This window comes from Drosophila ficusphila, unplaced genomic scaffold (assembly GCF_018152265.1).
Source record: "Drosophila ficusphila isolate 14025-0441.05 unplaced genomic scaffold, ASM1815226v1 contig_2, whole genome shotgun sequence".
Lineage (NCBI taxonomy): Eukaryota > Metazoa > Arthropoda > Insecta > Diptera > Drosophilidae > Drosophila > Drosophila ficusphila.
Genome location: NW_025064094.1, coordinates 1,125,425 through 1,149,828, shown reverse-complemented (window position 1 = coordinate 1,149,828; position 24,404 = coordinate 1,125,425). Strand labels below are relative to the sequence as shown.

At 41.2% G+C, this 24,404-nt stretch overlaps 1 protein-coding gene across 1 annotated transcript in view; it reads right to left on the bottom strand.

The window, feature by feature from the left end:
• LOC108096982 (unconventional myosin-VIIa) overlaps positions 1 to 24,404 on the bottom strand; it is a 634,406-nt gene that overhangs the window by 83,619 nt on the left and 526,383 nt on the right. The window contains 1 exon segment of the mRNA XM_043207602.1: positions 12,508 to 12,806. Within this exon segment, the coding sequence (XP_043063537.1) occupies positions 12,508 to 12,806 (299 nt within the window).

The following is a 24,404-nucleotide window of genomic DNA, read 5'->3' as shown; positions in this document are numbered from 1 at the left end:
GACTCTTGAATAACAAATCAAATTTCATCAAAATCGGACAACTATATCATATAGCTGCCATATGAACAATAGTCAAAAATATGGAAAGTTAATAGAAAAGTCGTCGTAGCTTCGATGTTGTTTAGCCTTTGTGTATTCTGTTCGAAATATTTGATGACTGCAAGGGTATATAAGCTTCGGCTTGCCGAAGCTAGCTTCCTTTCTTGTTTTTATTATTTTTTTTTTTTTTTTTGTGGTCTTTTGTCACCCCCAACACAAAAAAATACACCCCACCTCCGTTGCAAAAATTTTTTTAGTTTTATATAAGTAACATAATTTGGTTTTCTGCTACTTAAATATTTATCAAATACACACAGGTATACAAAATTGAAGTATATGGAAGCAGTTACGCCTCAAGCTTATAAATAAGAATCGTTTTTCATTTTAACTATAATAATCGAATCACTTTCCCTCTGGTAATTTGCGTATCTTTCAAAATCTACAAAAATATTATCAAAGTGTAGTGTCGAGGAAGGGGCGTTTAACTTGATATCACGTATATTTGGGGTTGGTGCGGGTATTGGCAAATCGAGGGGTAATTGTGGGATGCCTGCTCAGTTGAAAAAATAAACAATCCATAAAGTGCTTAATGAATGAATGCAATGAAGGTTATAAATGCTGGAGAGTTAATTTGTTAGTTGTCGCCGAGCCACCATTTAAGAGAGCGTAAAATAAGAGGGCGGCGAACATTTTTTACGCAAGAATTTGATTATGTACAGTTGTAAGCAGGAGACCAGCGTGATGAGGGAAACCTTCCATAGAAAATCGTACGACCATACTCATGTAACACGGCCAATGAAATGAGAAAGAGAGCTAAACTAAATAGTTCCGCTAGCACCATTAACCTATGCCAAGTGCGCACGGTGAGTGCCACCATAATGAGTTTGGATCGCACTGTCTCCCCGTTTGCGTCGGTGTCTCCTACCTGTTGTTGTTTAAGCCCGCTTATGTGTATTGTTCGCTCTTTTTGAGTTTATTGGTGGCATATTTTGCATAAAACCGGAGACGTGAAGTCCGTGACCTGATATGTCCGTGGTACCTTGGTTCCAGCATCGGCGCGAATCCTTCAATTGCTTTCGACAGATGGTGTTCTCGGGCCTTTGGGCCCACTTTGGGCTTCCATTCTCGCCGCCTCAGATTGAAGCACGACTTTTCTGATGTTTCTGTTGCGTTTCCTGTTTCTATAGTCTCTCGGTCGTCCAGCCCTTCCTTGAGAAATGCTGGGGAATAGCCCGTCGAGTCTGGCACGCTCGAGTTGACTGCTAGCATGATTTCTGGCTACTTTTCGTCCCAGCATCTTTGGCCCTGCACCGTGAATTGTGCTATCATTGTTTTAACCGTTCTATTAGCCTGTTCTGTGGGATTTTCTTGAGGTGTATAGGGTGCTGTAAATTGTTGCCTAATACCCATTTATGTTAGAAATTTCTTGAACGCCTTACTTGTGAACTGTACTCCCTTGTCCGTGGTCAGGACCTTTGGCACCCCGAACCGGATTACGGACGTATTTCGATTCAGATCGTGATGCTGATCAAAAATATATATACTTTCTGGGGTCTGAGGTGTCTCCTTCACTGCGTTGCAAACTTCTGACTGAAATTATAATTCCCTTTACATTGCAAGGGTATAATAAAATGCACCTGTAAGCTCGGTGCATCTCTTTGCTCAATAGAAGCAGATTCTTCCCACGATGCTGCAGGGGGCGGATTGACTGCCACACTCATTTGTTCTGTTTCCAACGTTGGTGCCATTGGCTGCTTGCCTACCCCACATTTATTCCCTCGTAGGTGTAGTGGGCTATGCTATGCCTCCCACACTTGTTGTTTTATTCTTTTTTTCCATAGGTGGCGCAAGGGACGGCTTGCCCCTGGCACTTCTATTTTTATCAAATACCTGGGCCTCTGGGCTCGGGCGGTGCCGGTGCTGGTCTTTACACAGGTATTTTTGTTGTCAATTATTTGTTTCATTTTAGTGTTCCATTCCTTTTCCTCATTCCTGCAACTCCAGGCCCACTTTGAAAACCAGCGAGAGAGACAGCACAGTTGACTAATGGCCATGTCAGGCTTGTCGGGGTTGCGTGGTCAGCTTTTTCGACCTTGCGCGTAAGGGGACCTGCCGTTTCTATGTCTTTGTCACTCCTTGGCTTAGAGAGGTGGCTGTCAGGTGATGGTGGACAAGCCAGGACACACAGCATAGGGATAGGGCAGCGAAGAAAATGATGGAGTAGCCGAGAAGAGATCCTATTGTTATTTTTTTCCCTCAGAGTCCCGATGTGGTAAAAATTTTTAAAGCTCAGCTTGCGAAGAAACGAGAGGCTGATTCGTTTCGGATGAGCTGTTATATTTACTTGGGTCATGATGAGACCGCAGACTTTTTCCTCGAACTTCCCAGTTGATTTATGTTTCAGTGTTGAGTTATACCTTGCTAGAGTAAGTTACAAGGTACGAGCCGGATATTACTTGTTTAAGACCGAGGTAATTATGGTCACTTTGGCGTCGTTGATGATGAGGGTACCGTAGTCTACTATAGAGACTGGACTCAAGTGACTTGGAGGGGTAGAGAATTGTTCAGTGCCCCGGCCGCCATTTGTTGTGCGATTTGTCGCTCTAAAGTTCCTTGCAGACGATAGCGCCTACTGTAACTTTACAGCCTCCGATGGTGACAATTGTGCTGTACAATTGGCGACTTGTTCTCTATTCTCGAAGTCCAGAATCTTGTTGTGGTGCTGAGCCGTGTAGACCGTTATCTTTTTCTTTATGAGTTTTGAAAAAACGCCTATGCTGAATACTTCTAAAATTTACTGTGATAACAATTCTGTTTTTTGCTAAAATTAATTCTTAAAGATGTGTCTCTTCATATCTGTCTACCTTTTAAATTTGGTTCATAGAATTAGTAATGGTTCTTTATTAAATTTTATTTACTCCCAATCTTTGAAGTCGGGAGTTCTAGCAATGACATAAAGTGCTGTTCCGATTAAGTTCTCCTGTGGAGAACCTTCAGGGTAGCAACCAATTTACGAATATGTCCTAAGTTAGTGGTTATTACCTGAGTCTTGTGGTCGTAGGTGAAAGTCTTTTTCATTGTTTCTGTCTGGTCCGCGTAGTCCTCATAGGATGTCAAGTTCGTTGAAAGTCGTAAGTATCCGTAACAAGCCCACTTTGTAGTGTCGTCTACTATGGGGATGTAGTGTGCGTTCTAGTAGTTGTTAAGCTTGACTGTCGCGTTTGTCATGGCAACCGTTAGCGTAAGTAGTAAGAAATATTTCTTAAACCTAAAAGAAAAGTTAAGGGTAACTTAGAATTTAATAATAACCATTATCGCAAATTGTCCTTGTGTACAACCCCTCTTTAATAAGAACCATGGTTTATTTCCCAGGCGTGGTTGCCTTTAAGAAGACTGTTGAACCGTTTCATTTTTTATAATTGAAGTTCTACTAATTATATGTATATATGTAATTATAGTTAACTAAAATACTCTTATATTAAGCTCGAATTGAATTACCTAAATTGAAGAACACGCACGTTTGCATTGTCTTTCCCGTCCGCCTACGCGAAGTAGCCTTCAATAACTTTATTGAATTTTTTGCATTGGAGTTGCTTGTGGCACAGGGCCACGTTAGCGGAAGGTTGCACATTTGGATCTACATTTTTTTGCGCCCCCCTGGGTGGTCATTTTGCGAGGCGTTATCGTTGGGACCTTGGTTGGACTTCGGCACTCTAATTGGACTTTGACTTGGATCTTCTTTGGAATTGGACGTTTTGGAAAATTTACATATGGATTTTACATTGGCCAGGAGTTCACAGGTAACGAGTGAAAGTGAACTACTATGACTCGTAGTTCGTGTGTGATTATTTAATAAATAAATTTGGTGAAAACCATTGTGCGGAAAAAATAAAAAGTTGTTCAAGCCTACGCGCATACACACATATGTACATGCACTAAGTCATTAGAGTGGACCTTAGTTCACTTATCAGTCGGTGTAAAAAACGTATAGAAATTCAAAACTCAAAATTTACGGCATGCGAAATAGAAAAAATAAATCTGGCAATATAAATGTTTAAAATATTTTAAATATAATTGTTGTGTGGTAACATATTTGGACCAGCCTAATTGATTTGCACAAGCCGCTATTTGAGCGCGCATATTTGTGGTGTTTTCTTTGCGCCTTAATTCCGTGGTAACCAGCAAAAAGAAAAAAGAGGTGGATTTTTTGCTAATAGAAAAGTGCGCATTGTGGTTGGTACAGTTGACAAATTTTCTGTACAGTTTTCTTCAGTTCTTTTCTTTCGTCACTTGCGCATAGCTATATTACCCACCCTCGTTTGCTTGCGCTTTGAATGCTGATACGGCGTCGGCAGCGAGCTTTCTTTTGCTGGTGCATTGACTTCGATTGTCTTTGCATTGTTCCTTTTCATCGCTGCTTGGGCAGTGAACTTTGGTTTGATTTTGCGTTACCTTTATAGCTGCTTGCTACATACATACACATCTCGCCACACACTACCCGTGTGGGTAGCGGCCTCAGAATACTCCCACAGCCTGTCCCGGCTTGTCGTAAGAGGCGACTTAAGGTTGCAAGGGGATGTTTCTGCCCAGAGAGGGCCCCTATGGTGGCACGATCCTGACCTCCATTAACTTGGTAACGGTCAGATCAACTCCTCTCCGGTGCACTTAAAGCAGCTCGTAACCTCCGACAAGACGTCAGATATCCCCTGGATAGATAATTCACACAGTGATGCGTCTAGAAAATACGAGAAGGCGACTAAGGCCGAGACCAGTAAGGCCCTAGGATTGACAACTGGACCCCCTTTCATGGATCGACGAACCATGGGCCGACGGTGAAAGTATTTTAGCACCTCAGTAAGCGGAGTGAAATCCTGCCGAAATGGCTGCTAGGCTAATGCTACTGCCGCCCCCGTCCCGCTAAAAAGTGGCAAGTCTCCTAGAACGCTCTCTAACTCGACACCATTCACTTGGCGGCGCAGGCTCAGACGTAACATTCCTGATCTACGTGGATTCGGCTCTGTACATCTAACCCCATAAGGGCAGAAGTCAACCCTAGCATGGCCTCCCTGCTTTGCATAGATAACCATGGAATCACTAAATGCGACTGTGCAACGATTAGAGACAACGACTAGAAGTTGTGACCCATAAACATGAGTGAAATAACAGAAAAAAACACAAACGAGAGGAACACCGAGGAGGAGTACGCATTCGGCAGGAGTAGCAGACTCCCGAGATCGCCAGTGGGCGAGCAGGCCCCCCGAGCAGGGGCAAAAACGCGTGCACCGGCAGCGGCCAAAGATTAGCAAAAGGATGAGGGCGGGTATAGCTCCGAGCCCACCTAAAACTCACTGCAAGAGAGCAGGAAAGTGCAAAGGTCACCAAGGCGAGCATTGGTGGAAGCCAATGTGGATGCTCAGCGCCAGGGGACCCCACCAAAGAGAATCGCCCAACCATCGAAAAGGAGTTTCGAGGTTCTGGGGGAAAAGATTAGAGCGCTCAGAAAAATGCTGGAAGGGCGGCAATCGATCCACCAACCAATGAGGGATTTGATCGATAGCATAATGGCCCTTTACACGACGGCAGACGAAGAGATGCCAATTGAGGCATCACCTGTAAAGCCCAAGCCATCCGAGGGCAAAAGGGCAAGAAGCAAGAGGGGTGAAAACACATTACCACCACCGAGACCGAAGAAGCCCAGAGGCCATGCAGAGCCCAAATCAAAGGCGGAGGTAAAGGTACGCTCCCAGAAAGCGCCGTCTAGGCCATCCCCGGCAGATGAGCCTAAGGGAGAGGAACAGTGGAAAAAGGTAGAAAGACGGAAGGCCAAAGCCAAATCCGCCAAAACCGCCAAAACCAATACCGCCAGAAGCAAACCCGCTAGGCGGGATGCGATTGTGGTGAAGGGGACGGAAAGCACTTCCTACGCGGACATGCTGCGCTCAGTTAAAAGTGAACCATCGCTAAAAAGCCTCGCGCAACATGTAAGAGGAATTCGGAAGACGGCAAAGGGAGATCTGCTCTTTGAGCTCTCAAGGCCGTCAGACCCGAACACAAGGGCGCTGGAAGAAGCCGTTAAAGGCTTTCTGGGATCGAAAGCGGAGGTAAGGACCCTGACTGAGACATCGCTGGTCGAGGTCAGGGACATGGATGAGGTCTTGACAGAGGACTAATTGCTGGAGGCATTGATAACCCAGTTTGGTGAAATCCAAGTCACCAGTTCCTCTATTGTGTCATACCGGAAGGCATACGGCGGCACACAGACGGCGTCACTTAAGCTCCCAGCAGACACGGTGAACAAGCTGGTGGAGGCGGGAAAAGTTCGAGTGGGCTGGGTGATATGCCGCATAAGAAGGAAAGTGCAGCCAGTCCGCTGCTTTAAGTGCATGGACTACGGTCACACGGCTAGCATATGTTCTGAAGAGGCCAACTACAGAGACACCTGTTTCAAATGTGGCGAATCTGGCCACAAAGCCAAGGACTGTAAAAAGAGTCAAAAATGGATATTATGTGCCAGGAAGGGAGAAAAGGAGACGGACCACACTGCTACTAGCGGCAGGTGTCCATACCTTAAAAAGGCGCTGACCCAAATCCGACAACGACGTGGGCAGGGGACAAACTGCGAAAGGCAGCAACGTGGAGCTGTGGACAACACGCCACTCCACTCACAGACATCATGTCAGAAAAGGGTTTTATAAGAGCTAAAGTATGCTGGCTATACGTATATAGCTGTTACCTCCCTCCATCGCTAAGCCTGGAGGAGTTAGCAGGTATACTTGACTTACTGGTTAGAGACGCGAGAGACAAGTCACCATGCTTAATCGCCGGCGATTTCAACGCATGGGCGATCGACTGGGGTAGCGTCAGTACAAACTCGAAAGGGAGAGCAGTTCTTGACGCGTTTGCGGCGCTGGAGGTCACCCTTCTGAACAACGGGCGCGAAAACACGTTCAGAAGAGGAAATGCAGGATCTGCCATAGACCTGACGTTTATAAGCAGCACGCTCGTACCCAGGACGTCCTGGAATGTAAGCAAATGCTACACCCATAGTGACCACTACCACTTCTGTACCTACCAGAGTCAGTAGATATAAACCGGAATCCCTTGATAAGGATGTTTTCGAGTATATGCTACAAGGGCTGCACCCAAGTGGCAACGCCACAGACATGGCCAGCCAGGTCATGGCATACGTGACCCGGGCATGCAATGCTTCCATGACAAAGACTGGAAATGGGCCTAACAGGCAGCCCGTTTACTGGTGGAACGATGACATTGCCAACGCTCGGAAAGAATGCTTCCGTGCCAGACGAGCATGCCAAAGAGCACTAAGACGTGGGGTTACCCACGCCGCCGCCCAACAATGCACCTTCAAGGAGAAGAGGCAAGCGCTCAAAGTCCTGATAAAAGAGAGCAAGAAACGGCTGTTCCTGGAACTGTGCGACCAGGCGGACTCGGACCCCTGGGGCACAGCATACAAAATAGCGATGAAGAGGCTGCGGAAAGGGTGTTCCCAAAGTGCTGGAAGAGACAGAACCTAGTTTTGATCCAAAAGGGAGGTAAAGCGCCTGAAGACCCCTCAGGATACCGACCGATCTGCTTGCTAGACACCGCTGGCAAAGCCCTAGAACGGGTCATATGCTCCAGACTAGAAGCCTCAATCAACAGCTCAGGAGGTCTGTCCAACTCCCGACTGTTCGGCTTCAGAAAAGCTCGCTAAATCTGGCTGCTAGAGCAATTGAAGGTAAACAGTGGCGGTGGGGCACCAAGGAGTCAGGGGCGTAGCTACCGCCGTATCAATTATACGGGGCCCCCGGGTCACGGGGCCCCCAAAGTGTGGAAGAGTGAATATTTAAAATTTGATTTTTATTTGTAAAATGGGTAAATAATCTGATAAATAAATATTTCTTCTCACAATATTTTTTATACCCTTGCAGAGCAAAAGGGTATTATAATTTCAGTCAGAAGTTTGCAACGCAGTGAAGGAGACACCTCAGACCCCATAAAGTATATATATTCTTGATCAGCATCACGAGTAGAATCAGAATACGTCTGTACGTCTGTCCGTCTGTACGTCTGTCCGTTTCCGCGCAAACTAGTCTCTCAGTTTTAAAGCTATCTTGCTGAAACTTTCCCAAAAGGTGTGTAGTTATTGCACGCAGTATATAAGTCGGAACGGGCCGGATCGGCCGACTATATCGGATAGCTCCCATACGAGAGAATGAAATTAAAAATTCTCACGCCGTTGTTTTTGATCAGATCCGAGTATAGCCGTCTTTTGAACAATAGTCGAAAATATAGAAAATGAATAGAAAAATCGTCTTAGCTTCGATGTTGTTTAGCCGTTATGTATTTTTTTTCGACATATTTGATGACTGCAAGGGTATAAAAGCTCCGGTTTGTCGAAGCTAGCTTCCTTTCTTGTTTTCTTTTGTGAAAAATCTTTACCTTCATATAAGGGCCTCCAAAAAATTTTTTATACGGGGCCCCGACAAGGCACGCTACGCCACTGCAAGGAGTACTGCCTGGTGGTGACGCTAGACGTCAAAAATGCTTTTAATTGGGCTAGCTGGGCAAGGATCCGAGAATGCCTGGTTAGCAAGGGCATTGATCCAACCCTAACCCGAATTATAGAAAGCTACCTAAGCCAACGAGAGCTACGCTACGAGACCAATGAAGGAAGAAAAACATACAGAGTCACGGGAGGAGTTCCCCAGGGATCGGTCCTCGGGCCGACGCTATGGAACCTTATGCACGACGGGATCCTCCGACTGACACTCCCAACTGGCGTAAAGATGATCGGCTTCGCAGATGACGTTGCCATTGTGGCAGTTGCTAAACACACACAGGAGCTGGAGGCTATAACCAATGCGGCGATCAGACAGGCGAAGGAATGGCTAGTAAATGCCGGACTTAGCCTTACAGAGCATAAGACGGAGGCGGTGCTTATAAGCTCCAGGAAGGTCGTGGAGAGCGTGACACTCACAGTGGGTGGCACAGCCATAAGATCCCGACCCCATCTCCGCTATCCAGGAATAATCCTGGACCACAGGCTCTCCTTCAAGGAGCACTTGAAGTATACAGCCGAGAAGGCCTCGACAGCCTGTTCAGCACTGGCCCGCATCATGCCAAACACGAGGGGGACCCAAGGAGCTGCGTAGACGGCTACTGAGCAGCGTTGTTAGGTCAATAACGACCTATGCGGCACCAATTTGGGCAGACACCACAGCAAACAAGACCTATACGAAACACGTAAGATCGGTCTACAGAACTTGTGCCTTGAGAATCGTCAGCGCGTTTCGAACGGCCTCAGGAGATGCAGCTGAAGTTCTGGCCGGAATGATGCCATTCGACGTAGGCATACGCGAGCTTGCATGCGCACACGAGGTTTCCCAAGAGGAAAGCAGGAAGAGATCCCTTGCTGAGTGGCAGCGAAGATGGCACTGCTCCGTTAGGGGCAGGTGGACATTCAAGTTCATCCCTAGGGTAGAGGTGTGGCACTGCCATTAACACCGAAAGTGACGTCAGCCTGGAGATCAAGCGAAGAATCACACTTGCCAATAGGTGCTACTTTGGTCTGAGTAAGCAAATGTGCAGTAGAGACCTCTCTCGCCGATTAAAACTAACACTCTACAAGACACTCATCCCACCCGTGCTCTTATATGGCGCAGAAGCATGGGTTATGTAACTGGCGGATGCAGCAGCGCTTGGAGTGTTCGAGAGAAAAATTCTTCGCAAGATCTTTGGTCCCGTTCGGATTGGGGACGACTTCGCATTCGGATGAACCACGAGCTGTACGAGTTGTACGACGACGTGGACGTGGTCCGGCGCATGATACAACGTCTGCGCTGGCTCGGCCACGTCGTTCGTATGGATGAAGTTTCCCCAGCTCAGAAGGTATTTGAAGCGAGGTTCGACTACGGGCGACGGCGAAGGGGACGACCAAAGCTCCGGCGGAAGGACCAAGTGGAGGAGAACCTAGCTGCACTAGGTATTTCCGATTGGACGAGGCGCGCGAGGAGCACGCTGAGGTCGGCCAAAACCCGAATCGAGTTGTAGTGCCACCTAATGAATGAATGAATATTCAAATTTTAATTTTATGTAGTACTAGCAAACCCCGGCAGACGGCAACGTACCCTTCTAGCATTCATTGTACTGCGACCTATGTTCCAACAACGTCGTCTTCCAAACATGACTTTATAATTTCTGTACAAAATTTACTCAGTTCTAGACTTATGTTTGTATAATTACCTACTGAGTTTGCAATGTATAAGCGAAAAAATAAAATTATTAAAACATTAAAATCAATATCGATCCAGTTTAGGAGGAGTTCAATAACTAACACAAGTACAGATGATTTCCCGTCACACGGAAACGCTGTCGAAATGTTACATAAAACAAAGCCATTACCAAAACCCAGAAAAAACTTGACTTCACTTCAATACACCAAAATCACAAAAATTGAGTTAAAATTCTATGGTAGCGTCTGTTTGTCAATGTGATGAGGTAGTAACTCACTTTATATGCGATTTTTGGTATGTCGAAGAGGATTTAAGAGGATGAAAAATAGATGTTGGCCGATTCTCAGACCTACTCAATACGCTCACAAAATTTCATGAGAATCGGTATAGCCGTTTCGGAGGAGTATGGTAACAAAAACTGTGACTCGAAAATTTTATATATGTATCTCTATATAAGAATAAAAGCTTCGATGATGTTTCGAAGTAAGCTCATGATATATAAAATCCTGATGCCGGGAATGACTCAAACTTTCTGACATAGTACTCATTACTCCTGCATGTAATAAGAGCGATGTAATTGTAGCATTTCTGGTTCTTCTATTGCTTCGTCTTATAGGAAGCATATCAAACATAAATTATTTTTTCACTAATCACGAACTAAACAAACACTAACTAACTAAACACTCTGCACAAAACACGATATACGAATTTGTTTCGAGTATCAGTTGACAAAAGCAAACTCAGTAGAAGTTTCCCTCTCTTTCTCACTCTTATAACACGAATCGTTGCTTGCAAACGACGGCGGCCCGACTCCAAATTTGTCTTCGTTTTTCTTATTGCACTGTTGTCATTCTCCGTTAGAAACAAAAATTTGGGTTTCGATGGAAAATACGACTGAGGGGCGCTCGACTTATGTATACTCTTTTGATCTTAAAGATCTTCATATATTAAATATAATATATATATACGTATATATATGTCTATACTAATATTATAAAGAGGTAAAATTTGTTTGTTTGTTTGTTTGTTTGCAGCGAATAGACTCCGGAACTACTGGTCCGATTTAAAAAATTCTTTCACCGATAGAAAGCTACATTATCGTGGAGTAAAGTAGGCTATAATTTATTTTGAAAAAATTAGGGATCCGTAAGAAAATTGCAATATTGTCGCATATAAAGTGAGTTGCTACCTCATCACACTGACAAACACGCTACCATAGCATTTTAACTCAATTTTTTTAGTTTTCATTTATCATTTCCAAGTGAATTAAGTTTTTTCACATATTATGCAAACTTAGTGTTCTCTGCTCAGTTAATTTCATGGACAAACGGGTATTGTGTTCACTGTGAAATTGTGAAAAAAAATAATTTTTATTCAATTTAAGTTGAACTGTGAAAATGATGTGGATCGTGCATTTGAGGATAAATTCACCACTCTGTCCATAGTCCAAAATGCTTAGAGGACGACGTGCAAACATTGGTCGCAGACATCCAAGCCAGCAACAAGTATATTCACAAAACTTAAGCGAAGAAAGACAAATGAGCTCATGGAGATCATTGGCATGATTCAATCGCTTGGCATTCCAATATGACCCCACTGCGAACTACAGTGATAATGACAATTTAGATATTGGACCAATGGCGACAATATACCGATATTGCAGTGCGTTAAAGTTTAAAAGAGAAACGGCTGGTTTGTGCTGCACAAGTGGAAAAGTCAACTGGAAAAGTGTTAATTCACCATCTTTCTATACTTCCATATATTTGAAAAATGTTGCAACATTGACTATTATGTTGCTAAATTGTGTTGACCAGCGAAGCGGACACAGGACCTCTAGTATATAATATAGGAACACACCTACATTGCTTAGACAACAGTGAGTGCTTGTAATTTAATATGAACTTTATACCATAGCAATAAAGCTCAAATTGACTACGTTTTAGTTACAAATCATTTGTATGGGAAAAAGAAAAAGGTTATTTTTAGGGTTTTTCCAGCAATAAATCGAATTTTTCTCGCCGTAAAAACCATCCTTGAACTTCAACGAACATTTAAAAAAAGATTTGGCCAATTTGGTCCAGGCGTTGTTGAGTTATGCGCTTACCAACACATTTTGCGATTTATTTTTATATTATAGATTTTAAAATCTAAGTATATTTTAATGACATTTTAATCTTCAATATACTATACTTATTTATATATTGTAATAACTTTTTGATTACGTCATACTTACATTTTCTGCAAACCTTGCGTATTTACCCTCCTCAGACAAAACATCACTCGAGCATCTTTTTAGATGAGCAATAAGGTACTTCCGAACAGCTTTAATTGATGGCAATATTACACTGCATAATACTGACAATAGTGCCCAATTTTTTAAATTAACTCTTGAGTTAGCATCTGGATGATCAGTAGTCTGTTTAATCAGTTGAAGGTAAAGTTCATTTAATAAAGACTCCTTTTTCATACATTTTTCCATTATAGATTGCACTATCCGAACATGCTCATCTTCAGCACGTTTTATTGTTTCTCCTATAAAAAAAATGTCAAAATTTATTTATTTAAAGCCAATGTTTTAGTATTGAATGTTTTCTTATACTCCGTTAATTATATATTTTCTATATCAGAATCGCTATCTGAAACAATCTATGCGGGTAAAAGTTAACATCCAGTTCCAAGTGTAGTCGAGGTGTATTATCATATTATTCTTATCTTTATGTTATATATATCAAAGCTTCCAAATAACTGCTGACCGATTCGTGCGGTTTTCCGCACTCAGACTTTGAGCAAAAAGTCTGAGAGCAACCGATTGAATTGCTCGTATACAAAGAAGCAGAGCAATCTGAATCATATCACGATCTAAATCGAAATACGTCTGTCCGTTTCTATGTAAACTAGTGTCTCAGTTTTAAAGCTAACTTGTTGAAACTTTCCCAAAAAGTTGTGTAGTTATTGCACGCATCGGATCGGGCGACTATATCGGATAGTTCCAATACAAGAGATTAAAAAAAAAATTATTAACTCGTTGTTTTTGAACATATCGATTTGATTTCTTCCAGATGGTGTTTTTTAACTTCTAACGAATTTCGAATTAAGTTTTATCAAAATCGGATAACTCTATCTTATAGCTGACATAGGAAAAATCGAAAAATATAAATCGATATAATATATAAAAAAAATTATAACGTCGTTGTTTTTTATCCCATGACCATGATTTTTAGAACATTGAACCGTATCTTATAGCTGCCATATGAAAGATCAAAGTATATATGTATGTCGGGTTAAGATTCTCCTTGTTCATTTTTTATTATAATCAATAAGCGGTTGTAGATGGCGAATAAACTTGAGCGCACGACTGCCTGTTTTAGACTGTTCCAGAATCTCCAAAAACTGCACCATCACCCATGTTCTAGTGCACATATTGGCATCTCTGTCTCTCGCAGTGGCTCAAGCATACACGCACGACAATCGCCTAGTGCGTAACCCTTTTTCAAACCTCTAACCTCACGCAAGATGTTCGCATCGAACTATTCTGAACACCTGGCGAATAGGTAGAATTACGCGCACTAACAAACAATCGTTAGAGTTCAACGAGAAGAATCGTTACACTTGATTTGTTTCCCCCATACACTGACTACCATAATTTATGATCCGACATGTACATATATAAAAATAATGTAAAAAAAATTATAACGTCGTTATTTTTTATTCCTCGACCATGATTTTTAAAACAACGAGTTTTCAAATACCCTTGACTCAAAAAAAACCAAAAAAAATTTCTAATGACTCTTCAGTTTTGAGTTAAATTTCATAAAAAACAGACGACTACATCATATAGCTGTCATTTGAAACATTTGAATTATGTTTGCATATTTCCTATAGACTTGACGTGAAAGTTTGGCAAATGAGAAGTGAATTGCAGAGAGATTCCTTTCGAGAACGAAAAAAACTTATTCAAGCTAGACTTTGGAAAAAATTGGGACTAAGAGTAGATAAACCGAAATTTGGTGGCTCTGGAACTATAAACGATGGCAATACAGCCCGCAGAGCTTTTGCAATCCAAAATTGTTTGCTGAAATCTTAGGGCTAGATTCACAACTAGTTTGTAACTTACAACCTATTCTAATAGCACTGTCAACAAAAAGTCCTCTTGACTCCGATAAATTTGATCAATTTGCTACTGCTACTGCAAAAATTTATATTAAATATTATGATTGGTACCCTATGTCAGCAATATTTTGCTTCCTATAGGTATGCTTGGGGAGGAAGCATCAGAGTCTCGAAATAAAGATTATAAAAATTATAGACCATTTTTGAGTAGAAAACATAGCCGCATAACAACTTTAGAAGATGTTTTTAATCAAGCTATGGACTTATTATTAGAGGCTGCAACTGAAAGTAAATCTTCAGTTGAAAAAGAAGAAGAAGATTTCTATGATGAGGATAAACATAATATGTCAAATATACTCAATGAACTGGTTGAAATTGAGCTCTCAGAAAATAAAAAAAATGAAAACATATAAGAAAATTTAAAAAAAAATTTTAAAAATTAAAAAAAAAAAAACAAATAAAATAAAAAATTAAAAAAATTAAAAAACCAAAACAAAAAAAAACGGGATGTTAAATCGGTTTAGGAGCCTTCTCGTGGCATATCCTGAGTGCTTTAGCAAAAGCAGCTAATCCTAAGCGTAATATATAATTATAAAACAAAATTATCACAAATCCTTTTTAAAAATATATAAATTGATATAAAAAAAATTAAAAATAATGATTAGAAGTAATTTAATAGCAAGTTTCAATGAGAATTAATCAGTTTTTAGAAAAGTCTTCATATTCAGTCCGCCATTTTGAGTCCGCCATTTTGAATTTTGAAAATCCAATTTCAGATTCGGAATCAGCGACCCCAAGAACATAAGAAAACATACTAAAAGTTTTAAATCTATTGATAATTTGGGAGTTATTAATTTTTGCCACTTTTTTCCAATCCTAGCCCACTGTGCATCGTCGAAAATGTATGTACAGTCGACTCTCGTTAATTCAAACCTGCGATAATTCGAACCTCTCTATAAATCAAAGTTATCACGAGGTCCCTACGAAATCTCTTTATATTTCGAACTAAATCAATACATTTTCATACACTTGGTAATTCGAACGAAAAAATCATTGATATTTAACAAAACCACGCGTTAATTCGAACTCATCAGCGTCTTACACTCGACAATTCAAAGTTGCAGAGAAAAAATTTTGCGACAAGTTCAAACTTGCCTTTGTTTTTGTTTTGATTATGTAGCTTTTGACGCACACACTTCTTACGAATTGGTTTGTGTACTTATTCAGTTGCTGTTACTCTTTCGTTGGTATGCATATTAAAAGTTAATGTTAGCTATGAGCCCTAGAAAGTATAAAGAACCTTTGGCAGAGGTGTCAGTTAAGGAAGCAAGATCCTCATTTGATACCTTACAAAGCTTATGTCTACAAAACGAAAGTGATGAAAAAGTATTTCAGGCACTTTTTCTCTTAAAAAAAGTTATTGAGCAGTGTGAGCAGCAGAATTGTGCTTTAAAGCAAGCCAGTATAACAAAGTTCTTTCGAAAATTTCGAAATTTCGAACCATTTGATATTTCAAACACTCGATAATTCGAAATATTTCAAGAGTCCCTCGAGTTTCGAATTAACGAGAGTCGACTGTATTTGGATAGACATATTTAATGACTTCAAGGGTATATAAGGTTCGGCTTGCCGATGCTAGCTTTTATCTTGTTTACACTGGAGAGTTGTCGAGATGGTATTCGGGGAAGTACAAGAATTTATGCGTAAAGCATAGCAGCAAAGACGCTGGCGTTCTCTGCTGATGAGTGAGGTCAGTTGACGGGTTACCAATAGTCCTGAGATTGAAAAAGATGACAATATATGTATGTAGGCTGACAATATATAAGACGAGGATCGATGAGTGAGCGGAACTCGCTGTGCTGGCGCATCAGTAATAAAAGTTGTGTGAATAATGGAAGAAAGAACCCTGTTTCCGACATATACATAATTGAATCTTTTTTTGAAGCGCTAAAATGCTAAAATCTGGTTAGTAGTCAGTTTACAAACCAGCCACAGAGCATACAAATTTCCGTAGTGCAATTGCTCTTGTTGAAACTGTACTATAGTTTTTTGTAGTGGAGCCATAATAGTAATATTCGAGTCCATAAAGTCCTATAGCACTTTATTCACTACAAAATGAATGAACAATTCACTACCACATGAATATTTTCTACTTTTTCAAAATAGTCAATTTTCTTTATATACAAAATAGTTCAGTGCTGGCTTCGTCCATATCATTCATCGCTCATATGCATTTGTGATAAAATTTTTGAAGTTTTTATCATATCATATTTGCCCCGTTATTCGGTGTAATCGATACAATTTGGCTCAGTGCTATTTTGTATTTGTCTAAAACAGAAATAATTTCCCTATTAAAATTTTTAGCAGTACTTGAGCCAGCTCCTCTGAGCTCCACCATTCCAAGAATTCGCGATTTTATGTCATCTGAGCTGATGAATTGAGTACTGATGCCGAATATATTTCGTTGAAGCCGCGTTACAATATCTATTTTTAAAGAGATAAGTCTATCTCTCTCGACAGGCAAAAATAACACTCTACAAGACGCTCATTCTTCCAGTACTCTTATATGGTGCGGAGTGCTGGACAGTGGTGCAATCCGATGCAGCCGCTCTTGGAGTGTTCGAGAGAAAGATTCTCCGCAAGATCTTTGGTCCGATTTGCGTTGGCGATGCCTATCGCATTAGATGGAACCACGAGCTGTATGAGCTGTACGGGGATGTTGATGTAGTCAGTCGAGCTAAAATTCACAGACTCCGCTGGCTGGGTCACATCGCCCGTATGGAAGAAGACGCTCCGGCCCGTAAGGTGTTTGATGCGGTAATTGTCGGGAAACGGAGGAGAGGACGACCCCGGATGCGTTGGCAAGACCAGGTGATGGAAGCCCTGTCTACATCCGGTGCTGCCAACTGGAGAAGGCGCGCCCAGGACAGGGATGCGTGGAGGCAAATCGTGCAACAGGCTGTGACCCGTCAAGGGTTGTGATGGCCAATTATTATTTATTAAGTCTATTTTTACATTCTTTATGTATTTCAAGTCTGATATTTGCCGCCACGTGTTTAAGTACAGATTTGCACTTGGCTCCATTTAATATAAAGTTTTTTCCACTTTTCTCTTTAATACCTTGACACATGTTGTCAATTATATTGTGCATATCATCAGAGTTAATCACATTGAAAGGAACGCTATTTTCAGTGACTTAACCAATGTAGGACCGGATTACATTTTTTTTTATTTATTTTAACTTTAATTAGTTGATTTTTCACTTTTTTTGGTCTGCATGCAACCAGAATCATTTTCTTGCTGTTTGAAACACGATCTTTTTCAAAACCCGTAAACATGTTTTGCATTTAACGTGGTCGTTATCGTTCTCTTCAAAATATTTTAAAATGTTCAAGTTTTTATTTGCCGAAGACATGGTTACGCAATGAATTAATACTCACAAGTGTCAAAAGTTTTGACTCTAAATAGTTTTCATCAGTGGCGGATTTAAAATTCTAATTTGTCAGTGTAGGGGAGAGTGGTCCCATACCGACCCCCCATGTTTCTCAGAGATGGCGATGCTAGCCGCATTGTCGGTAACTTCAGTGAAAAGCTGTTATAACACAGACATTTTGGAGATAGAATGCCAATTTGACTTCTTTTGTTTTTACTGAAATTTTTCCGTTTGTTTTGTTTCAACGCCTGTGACATTCATTTTTGAGCTTTACTGAACTTGAGCTTAAATATTTTTAAAGTTTTTTTTCTCCGCATAAAAATCGGAGGGTAAGGTTTTGTGATAATTGATAGTCCTAGCTGTCATTCACGTTATTAGAATTACATCGCTCTTTGCGTCAATAGATAATGGCGAGCAGTTAATTAGAAAAGGTTGTGGTGGTCCGAAACCGACCGCGAAGTGATGGTCCGAAACCGACCATTTATTGGCAGCTTAATATGTCATAGCGTATTTTTGAGGGAAAATATGAAAAAGTAAACAAGATTCAGTAAAGAAAGTAACAGAAACAGCAAAAACATCAGAAGAAAGCGAAGAGACAGTCATCAACGAGCGGCTTTCGAAAAACAACGCGAAAACTTAATCAGACTTCATGAATTGACTACAGTGCCCTTTATTTCGTACATTAATTTTTATTTTCTGGAAAGAACCTTCAATATATTTTTCTTAATAAACGTCAAAATCATTAAATTCTATTTTGTCTTATTAAATTTTTCTGTTAAGAAATAGGGGGTCGGTTTCGGACCACTACTTTTGAGTACGACAAAAAAGTGGAGTTTTATATTTGCCCGAATATCTAACGCTTCAAAGCACCTACGCACTTACTAATCAATTAGATGTATAGTAAACTGATCCCTCTACATAGTAAATTGTTGAACTGAACTGAAAAATTGATTTTTCTCACCTTTATCGCCTTTGCCATTTAAGGGGTCGGTATCGGGCCACCCTCCCCTAAATCTAGTCTGTGCAATATAACTTAACTTTATATCAGATCATATATATTTCTAATTATTGTAAAATTATTTAAATTTAAACAAGTAAATCCGCCAGTGGTTTTCATGAATCGCATTCTAAAAAGCGACGAGAATAATGTAATGGTGCATAAGAAGGAAAAATAAAATAGCCAAAACAATGTAATGTTTGTTCTCTGGCCGGGGTAAAATCTCAGTCGGGGCCAGGGAACCTATACAAGAAATTTATATAGAAGGGTGGAACCTGTAGTAGGAATTTGTATGAGGGGGTTGTAGTCTCGGTTAAAGACGGGTGTTACTCGATCGCACTGCTTGGCGGGGGAACCCGGAAATATTTGGCGAAGTACAAGGTTGTGTGTCAAAAGTTTCCGAACTTTTCAAAAAGAAAAAAAACTACAAAATAGTTTGGAATGAAACTTTGCATTTATACAAAATAGTCTCCCTCCGACTCAATACAACGATTTGCACGATTTAAAAGTGATTCGAATGAGTGTTTTAGCTCGTCAACCGGGATGGCCTTGAGTATGTCGGTCGTCGCCTTTTCAATGGACTTTATGTCATCAAAATATCTTCCTTTCATTGCCAATTTTAATTTTCCGAATAGGAAAAAGTCACACGGAGCTAAATCAGGTGAATATGGTGAGTGGTTGACGGTAAGAATGTGATTTTTTGTTAAAAAATCGGTCTGAATGCGAAGCGCCTTTTCGTGCTCTTTGAGTGTGTGTGGAACAAACCGTGCACAAACCTTCCGCATACCCAAATGCTCAATCAAAATGCGATGAATAGACTTATAGGATATCTCCAACTCCATTTCCATGTATCTCAACGAAGATTTTGGTTCTTTTTTGACAAAATCACGAACAATTTGAATGTTTTCATCAATAACAGCACTTTTCGGACGGCCCGAACGTTCGTCGTCTTCCAGGCTTTCACGACCATTTTTAAAACGATTAAACCACTCGTAAGTTGAGGTACGGGATAGACAATCATCACCATAAACTTGTTTCATCAATTTATGAGTCTCGGTGAAAGTTTTACCGAGTTTAAAACAAAACTTAATAACCGCTCTTTGCTCCATGATTTTTCGTCGACTAACTAACACAAGGTACTGTCACTTAAAACGCAATAATTCCAATTCAACTGTTCCAAATGTCTTGAAATTTGGAGGGAAAATCGGTGAATAATGTATCTTTCAAACGCATATACTCACACAAAGATGGCGGCACCAGAAAATGCCCTGCCAGAAAAGTTCGGAAACTTTTGACACACACCTTGTATATTTGCCATTAACGTTTATTGATAATAAGGATACATTTAATTAAGGTAGTTAGTAAAGCTCGCGCCGCTGTATAACGCTTCTTGAAACTCAACTGATCAACTCGTCGTTGCCAGATCTCCAGCCAGGTTGGCAGGCTCTAGTTGGCGCTGCAACCATATGAGGTTGCCACAGTACTCCCCCTCCAGTGAATGCGTCACGAATCTTGGTTTGAAAATCTTACTCGTCGTTCGAATGTCCTGGTGATTTTAGGGGTAGCTTCATCTGAATCCACTTGTCGATCATCCTTTACTAAAAATGCTGGCTTGAGGCGATCAACTGGCACTGCAGTCTCAAGACCACTGATTTTTATGGTAAAAACTCGATCGCTATAGCGCCTGATAATTTCATTCGGACCAGTGTAAGGGTTTTCCAAAAGCTGCTTGACGGCGTCAGTGCGTAGAAATACATGAGTACAATTATTGATCCCTTTCAACAAGAACAGTTTCTGCTTAGTATGATGTGCTGTTGGTGTCGGCAGCACTTTCTGTATGTGCTCACGAAACATGCTCAAGAAAACTGTGGAGTCAACCGAATCATCCAAATCCGCGAAAAATTCGTTTGGAAGTCGAATGGGTGTTTCATAAACCATTTCGGCCGCGGAAGACTTGATGTCCTCCTTGTAACAGGTACGAAGTCCAAGCATCACAGTTGGCAGTAGCTGCGGCCACGGAGTACCGCTGTTGCACATTAAAGATGACTTGAAGGATCTGTGCCACTTCTCTATGAGTCCATTTGACTGGGGATGGTAGGCCGTTGTGTGTATGTGTTTGCTTCCAACCAGATTGGCGAGATGTTTGAAAACTGTCGATTCAAATTGTGTTCCTTGGTCTGTCGTTATCGTTTTCGGTGAGCCAAATCTAGATATCCAGTGGGTCCAAAACGCCGTGGTAATTATTTCTGCAGTAATATTTGAAAGAGGTACAGCTTCTGGCCACCGAGTAAACCTGTCAATAATCGTCAGACAGTACCGATAGTTTTGTTGCAGAGGCATGACTACAATGTCAAGATGGACGTGATCAAATCTTCCGTTTGGTACTTCAATTTTCTCCGGCGATAGGTGGTTGTGCTTATGGATTTTTCAACGCTGGCATGGTAAACAAACTCTACACCATTCGAGGACATCTTTGTTCATCGAGGGCCATACGAACTTCTGGCGCACCTGTTGATCGACCACTGGGATGAGATAAACTGTGAATGGATGAAAATACAGTATTTCGCAAAGATTTAGGTATATAAGGACGAACGCTTCCTGTCGATATGTCGCAGTAGAGTGAGATGTTGTCATCAAATCGAATCTTTTGCAGTTTTAATGATGTAGCTCCGTGTAAAAGACGTACCAGCTCAGGATCTGATGCTTGATCCTCTTCGATTTGGGATAATTTTATAGCCGTCGGCATTGTTATGGAGCATAATCTCGAGAAAGCATCTGCGACTGCTTTTTTAGATCCTTTCACATGTAAAATCGTGGTGCTGATTTGGGAAATATAAGCCAAATGTCGAAGCTGTCTCGGCGATGCTTTTTCTGGTCGCTGTTGTAATGCGTATACGAGCGGCTTGTGATCAGTCTTGATCACAAAAATTCGTCCTTCAATAGGGTGTGTGAAATACCTGATGGATTCGAATATGGTAAGCAGTTCCCGGTCGTATGTCGAGTAGTTTTTTTCTGTGGGGCTTAGCTTCTTAGAGAAAAATCCTAGGGGTCGCCAATTTCCGTCTGTGCGCTGTTCTAAAACTGCTCCGATTGCGAAATCGGATGCATCGCAAACCAGCTGGAGTTCGGATTTTGGACAAAAGCGCAGCGTCTGCTACACTTCGTTTGCAATTTTCAAATGCTGTGTTGAGTTCTGGTGTCCACTCTATTTTGCGTTGATCATTCTTCTTAACATTTTTTAGCAACTCAGTGAGCGGTGCTTGTGTGATGATCGAGTCAAACATCTGCGATAGTAATTTATGACGCCAAAGAAACGGCCCAGCTGGCTTATATTTACAGGGCGTGAATAATTTAAAATGGCATCTATGCGTTCGGTGGGTGGCTTAATTTCAAACTCGTTGATCGTGTAGCTGAGGGAATTTACTTGCGATTGTGCGAACTGGCATTTGCTCACGTTAATGCTTAAACCATGCTTCTGTAGAACTTCCAAAACAGCTCAAAGATGTTCTTCGTGTTCAGCCAGGGATTGCGATGTTATAAGTATGTCGTCGATATAACAATAAACGAAGTCCATGCCGCGGAAGATGTTGTCCATGAAACGTTGAAATGTTTGAGTCGCGTTTTTTAATCCAAATGGCATGTACTGAAACTCGATCAGTCCAAACGGAGTGCACACCGCTGTTTTCTGGATATCGCTTTCTGCCATGGGAATTTGGTAATAGGCTTTGACCAAATCGAGTGTTGAAAAAATCATTTTTCCTTGCAGTTGTTCCGTAAAGTCGTGTATATGGGCTATTGGATAGCGATCAGGGATTGTAATTAGATTCAACTTCCGATAATCTCCGCATGCCCGCCAGCCACCGTCTTTTTTGGTCACCATGTGTAGTGGGCTGGACCAAGGACTTTTTGACGGCCGGCATATACCTTGTTCAATCAAGAAGTTTATTTCTTTTTTGGCAGTGGCAAGTTTTTCACCGTATAGGCGTCGTGGTCTATCAGCAACTGGTATACCATTTGTTTCTATATAATGACCAGGGCTAACAGAGTTATGTTTTTAAATGAAAAAATATTTATTTCCATATTTTCGCCTTTTTTCCTATAAATCCATATTTTACACAATCACTTGAATAAATCCATATTTTGAGCATTAAAGTGTCTGAAAACCTATAGAAAGATATGTTTGGCTCAAATATTATGAAATTTCTGTCGTTTGCCTTATACTCGATAATAAATAATGGAAACAAAACAAGATTCAGTTTTTATTCCATATTTTATGCTTTCAGTTCTTATGTCTCTTAAATTCATTTTCATCATATAAACACATATTGAGTGACAAACGCCGTAGTTTTGTTTTTACTAATTTGACACAACATGTCATATTGTTCTGCAATGATCTTTGAGACAAACGGCGCACGTTGGTTTGTAGCGATTTCTAAGTGTTCATTGTCATAAAAAGTTAATATGATCGATATAATCGTCTACGTTTATTAATTTTTTTTACCTATATTTATCCCTTTTTTCGTCTATACTACCAATATTTATCCATATTTATTCCATATTTGTCAACTTTTTCGTCCATATTTCTCTATTTTTTCGTCCATAAATCCATACATATTTTTACGTTTTTAAGAACATAACTCTGTTAGCCCTGATTATGACGAACGTCGTGTTGCGTGGATTTGTTGATAGAAGGTCTTGTCACGTTGACAAATTCGCTCAACAGCTTTTGAAATTTCGAAGCACACTGCACTGTGGAAACTGATATGTGTTTAGCTTGTGCTAGACATGCGGGTATTGAAAGACCAGTAAGCGAGTCGATTAATCTTTGATTTTTAAGATCGATGAGCAATCGAAATTTGCTCAAAAAGTCTGCCCCAATAATAGCTGTGTGCACATCGGCGATAATGAAAGGCCAGGTGAAGTTTCGGCGAAGACCCAAGTTCAGCTGAGTGACGTACTTTCCATATGTATGAATGACGGTCTGGTTTGCAGCGTACAGTGTCCAATCGTTTAGAGTGGTTTTTGTCTAACCAGCGTTCGTGGTATGACGGAAACTACAGATCCTGAGTCGATGAGGAAACGGGTGTGAGATGAACGATCGGTGATGTGTAGACGCTGTTCCTGTGGAGCAGCTTGCTGAATTGTGGGTGCGCTGATTAAGTGCTTGCTGCCGCCGACCAGCGTGTTGGACGACAGCATGGGGGGCGGCATTTGTGGGCGTTTTCTCCAAATCGCTCGTGGTAGAAACATAGCTTCTCTTGGGACTCGGAGGACTGGTAATTAGCGTTGGACGTTTGGGATTGGTTGCGAGATGGGCTACGGGGGCGCCCTTGGAATTGGAGACGTTTGACATCCTTTTGTAAAACATCAAACTTTTGTGAAAGCGAACGAAGCTGCTCGTTGACTTTTTTCCAAGGATCTTCGGCAGAAGCAGCGCAAATGGATGGATCAGCAGCAGTCGAAGTTTTCGTGCTGATGGCGAAGGTAGCATTGTGGTTCACTGCTTCGAGCATTTTGTCTGCGATTTTGGCCAGCTTATTCAGATCGGTCTCTTCCCAGACGGTGAGGGTAGGGTGAAATGATGCCGGCA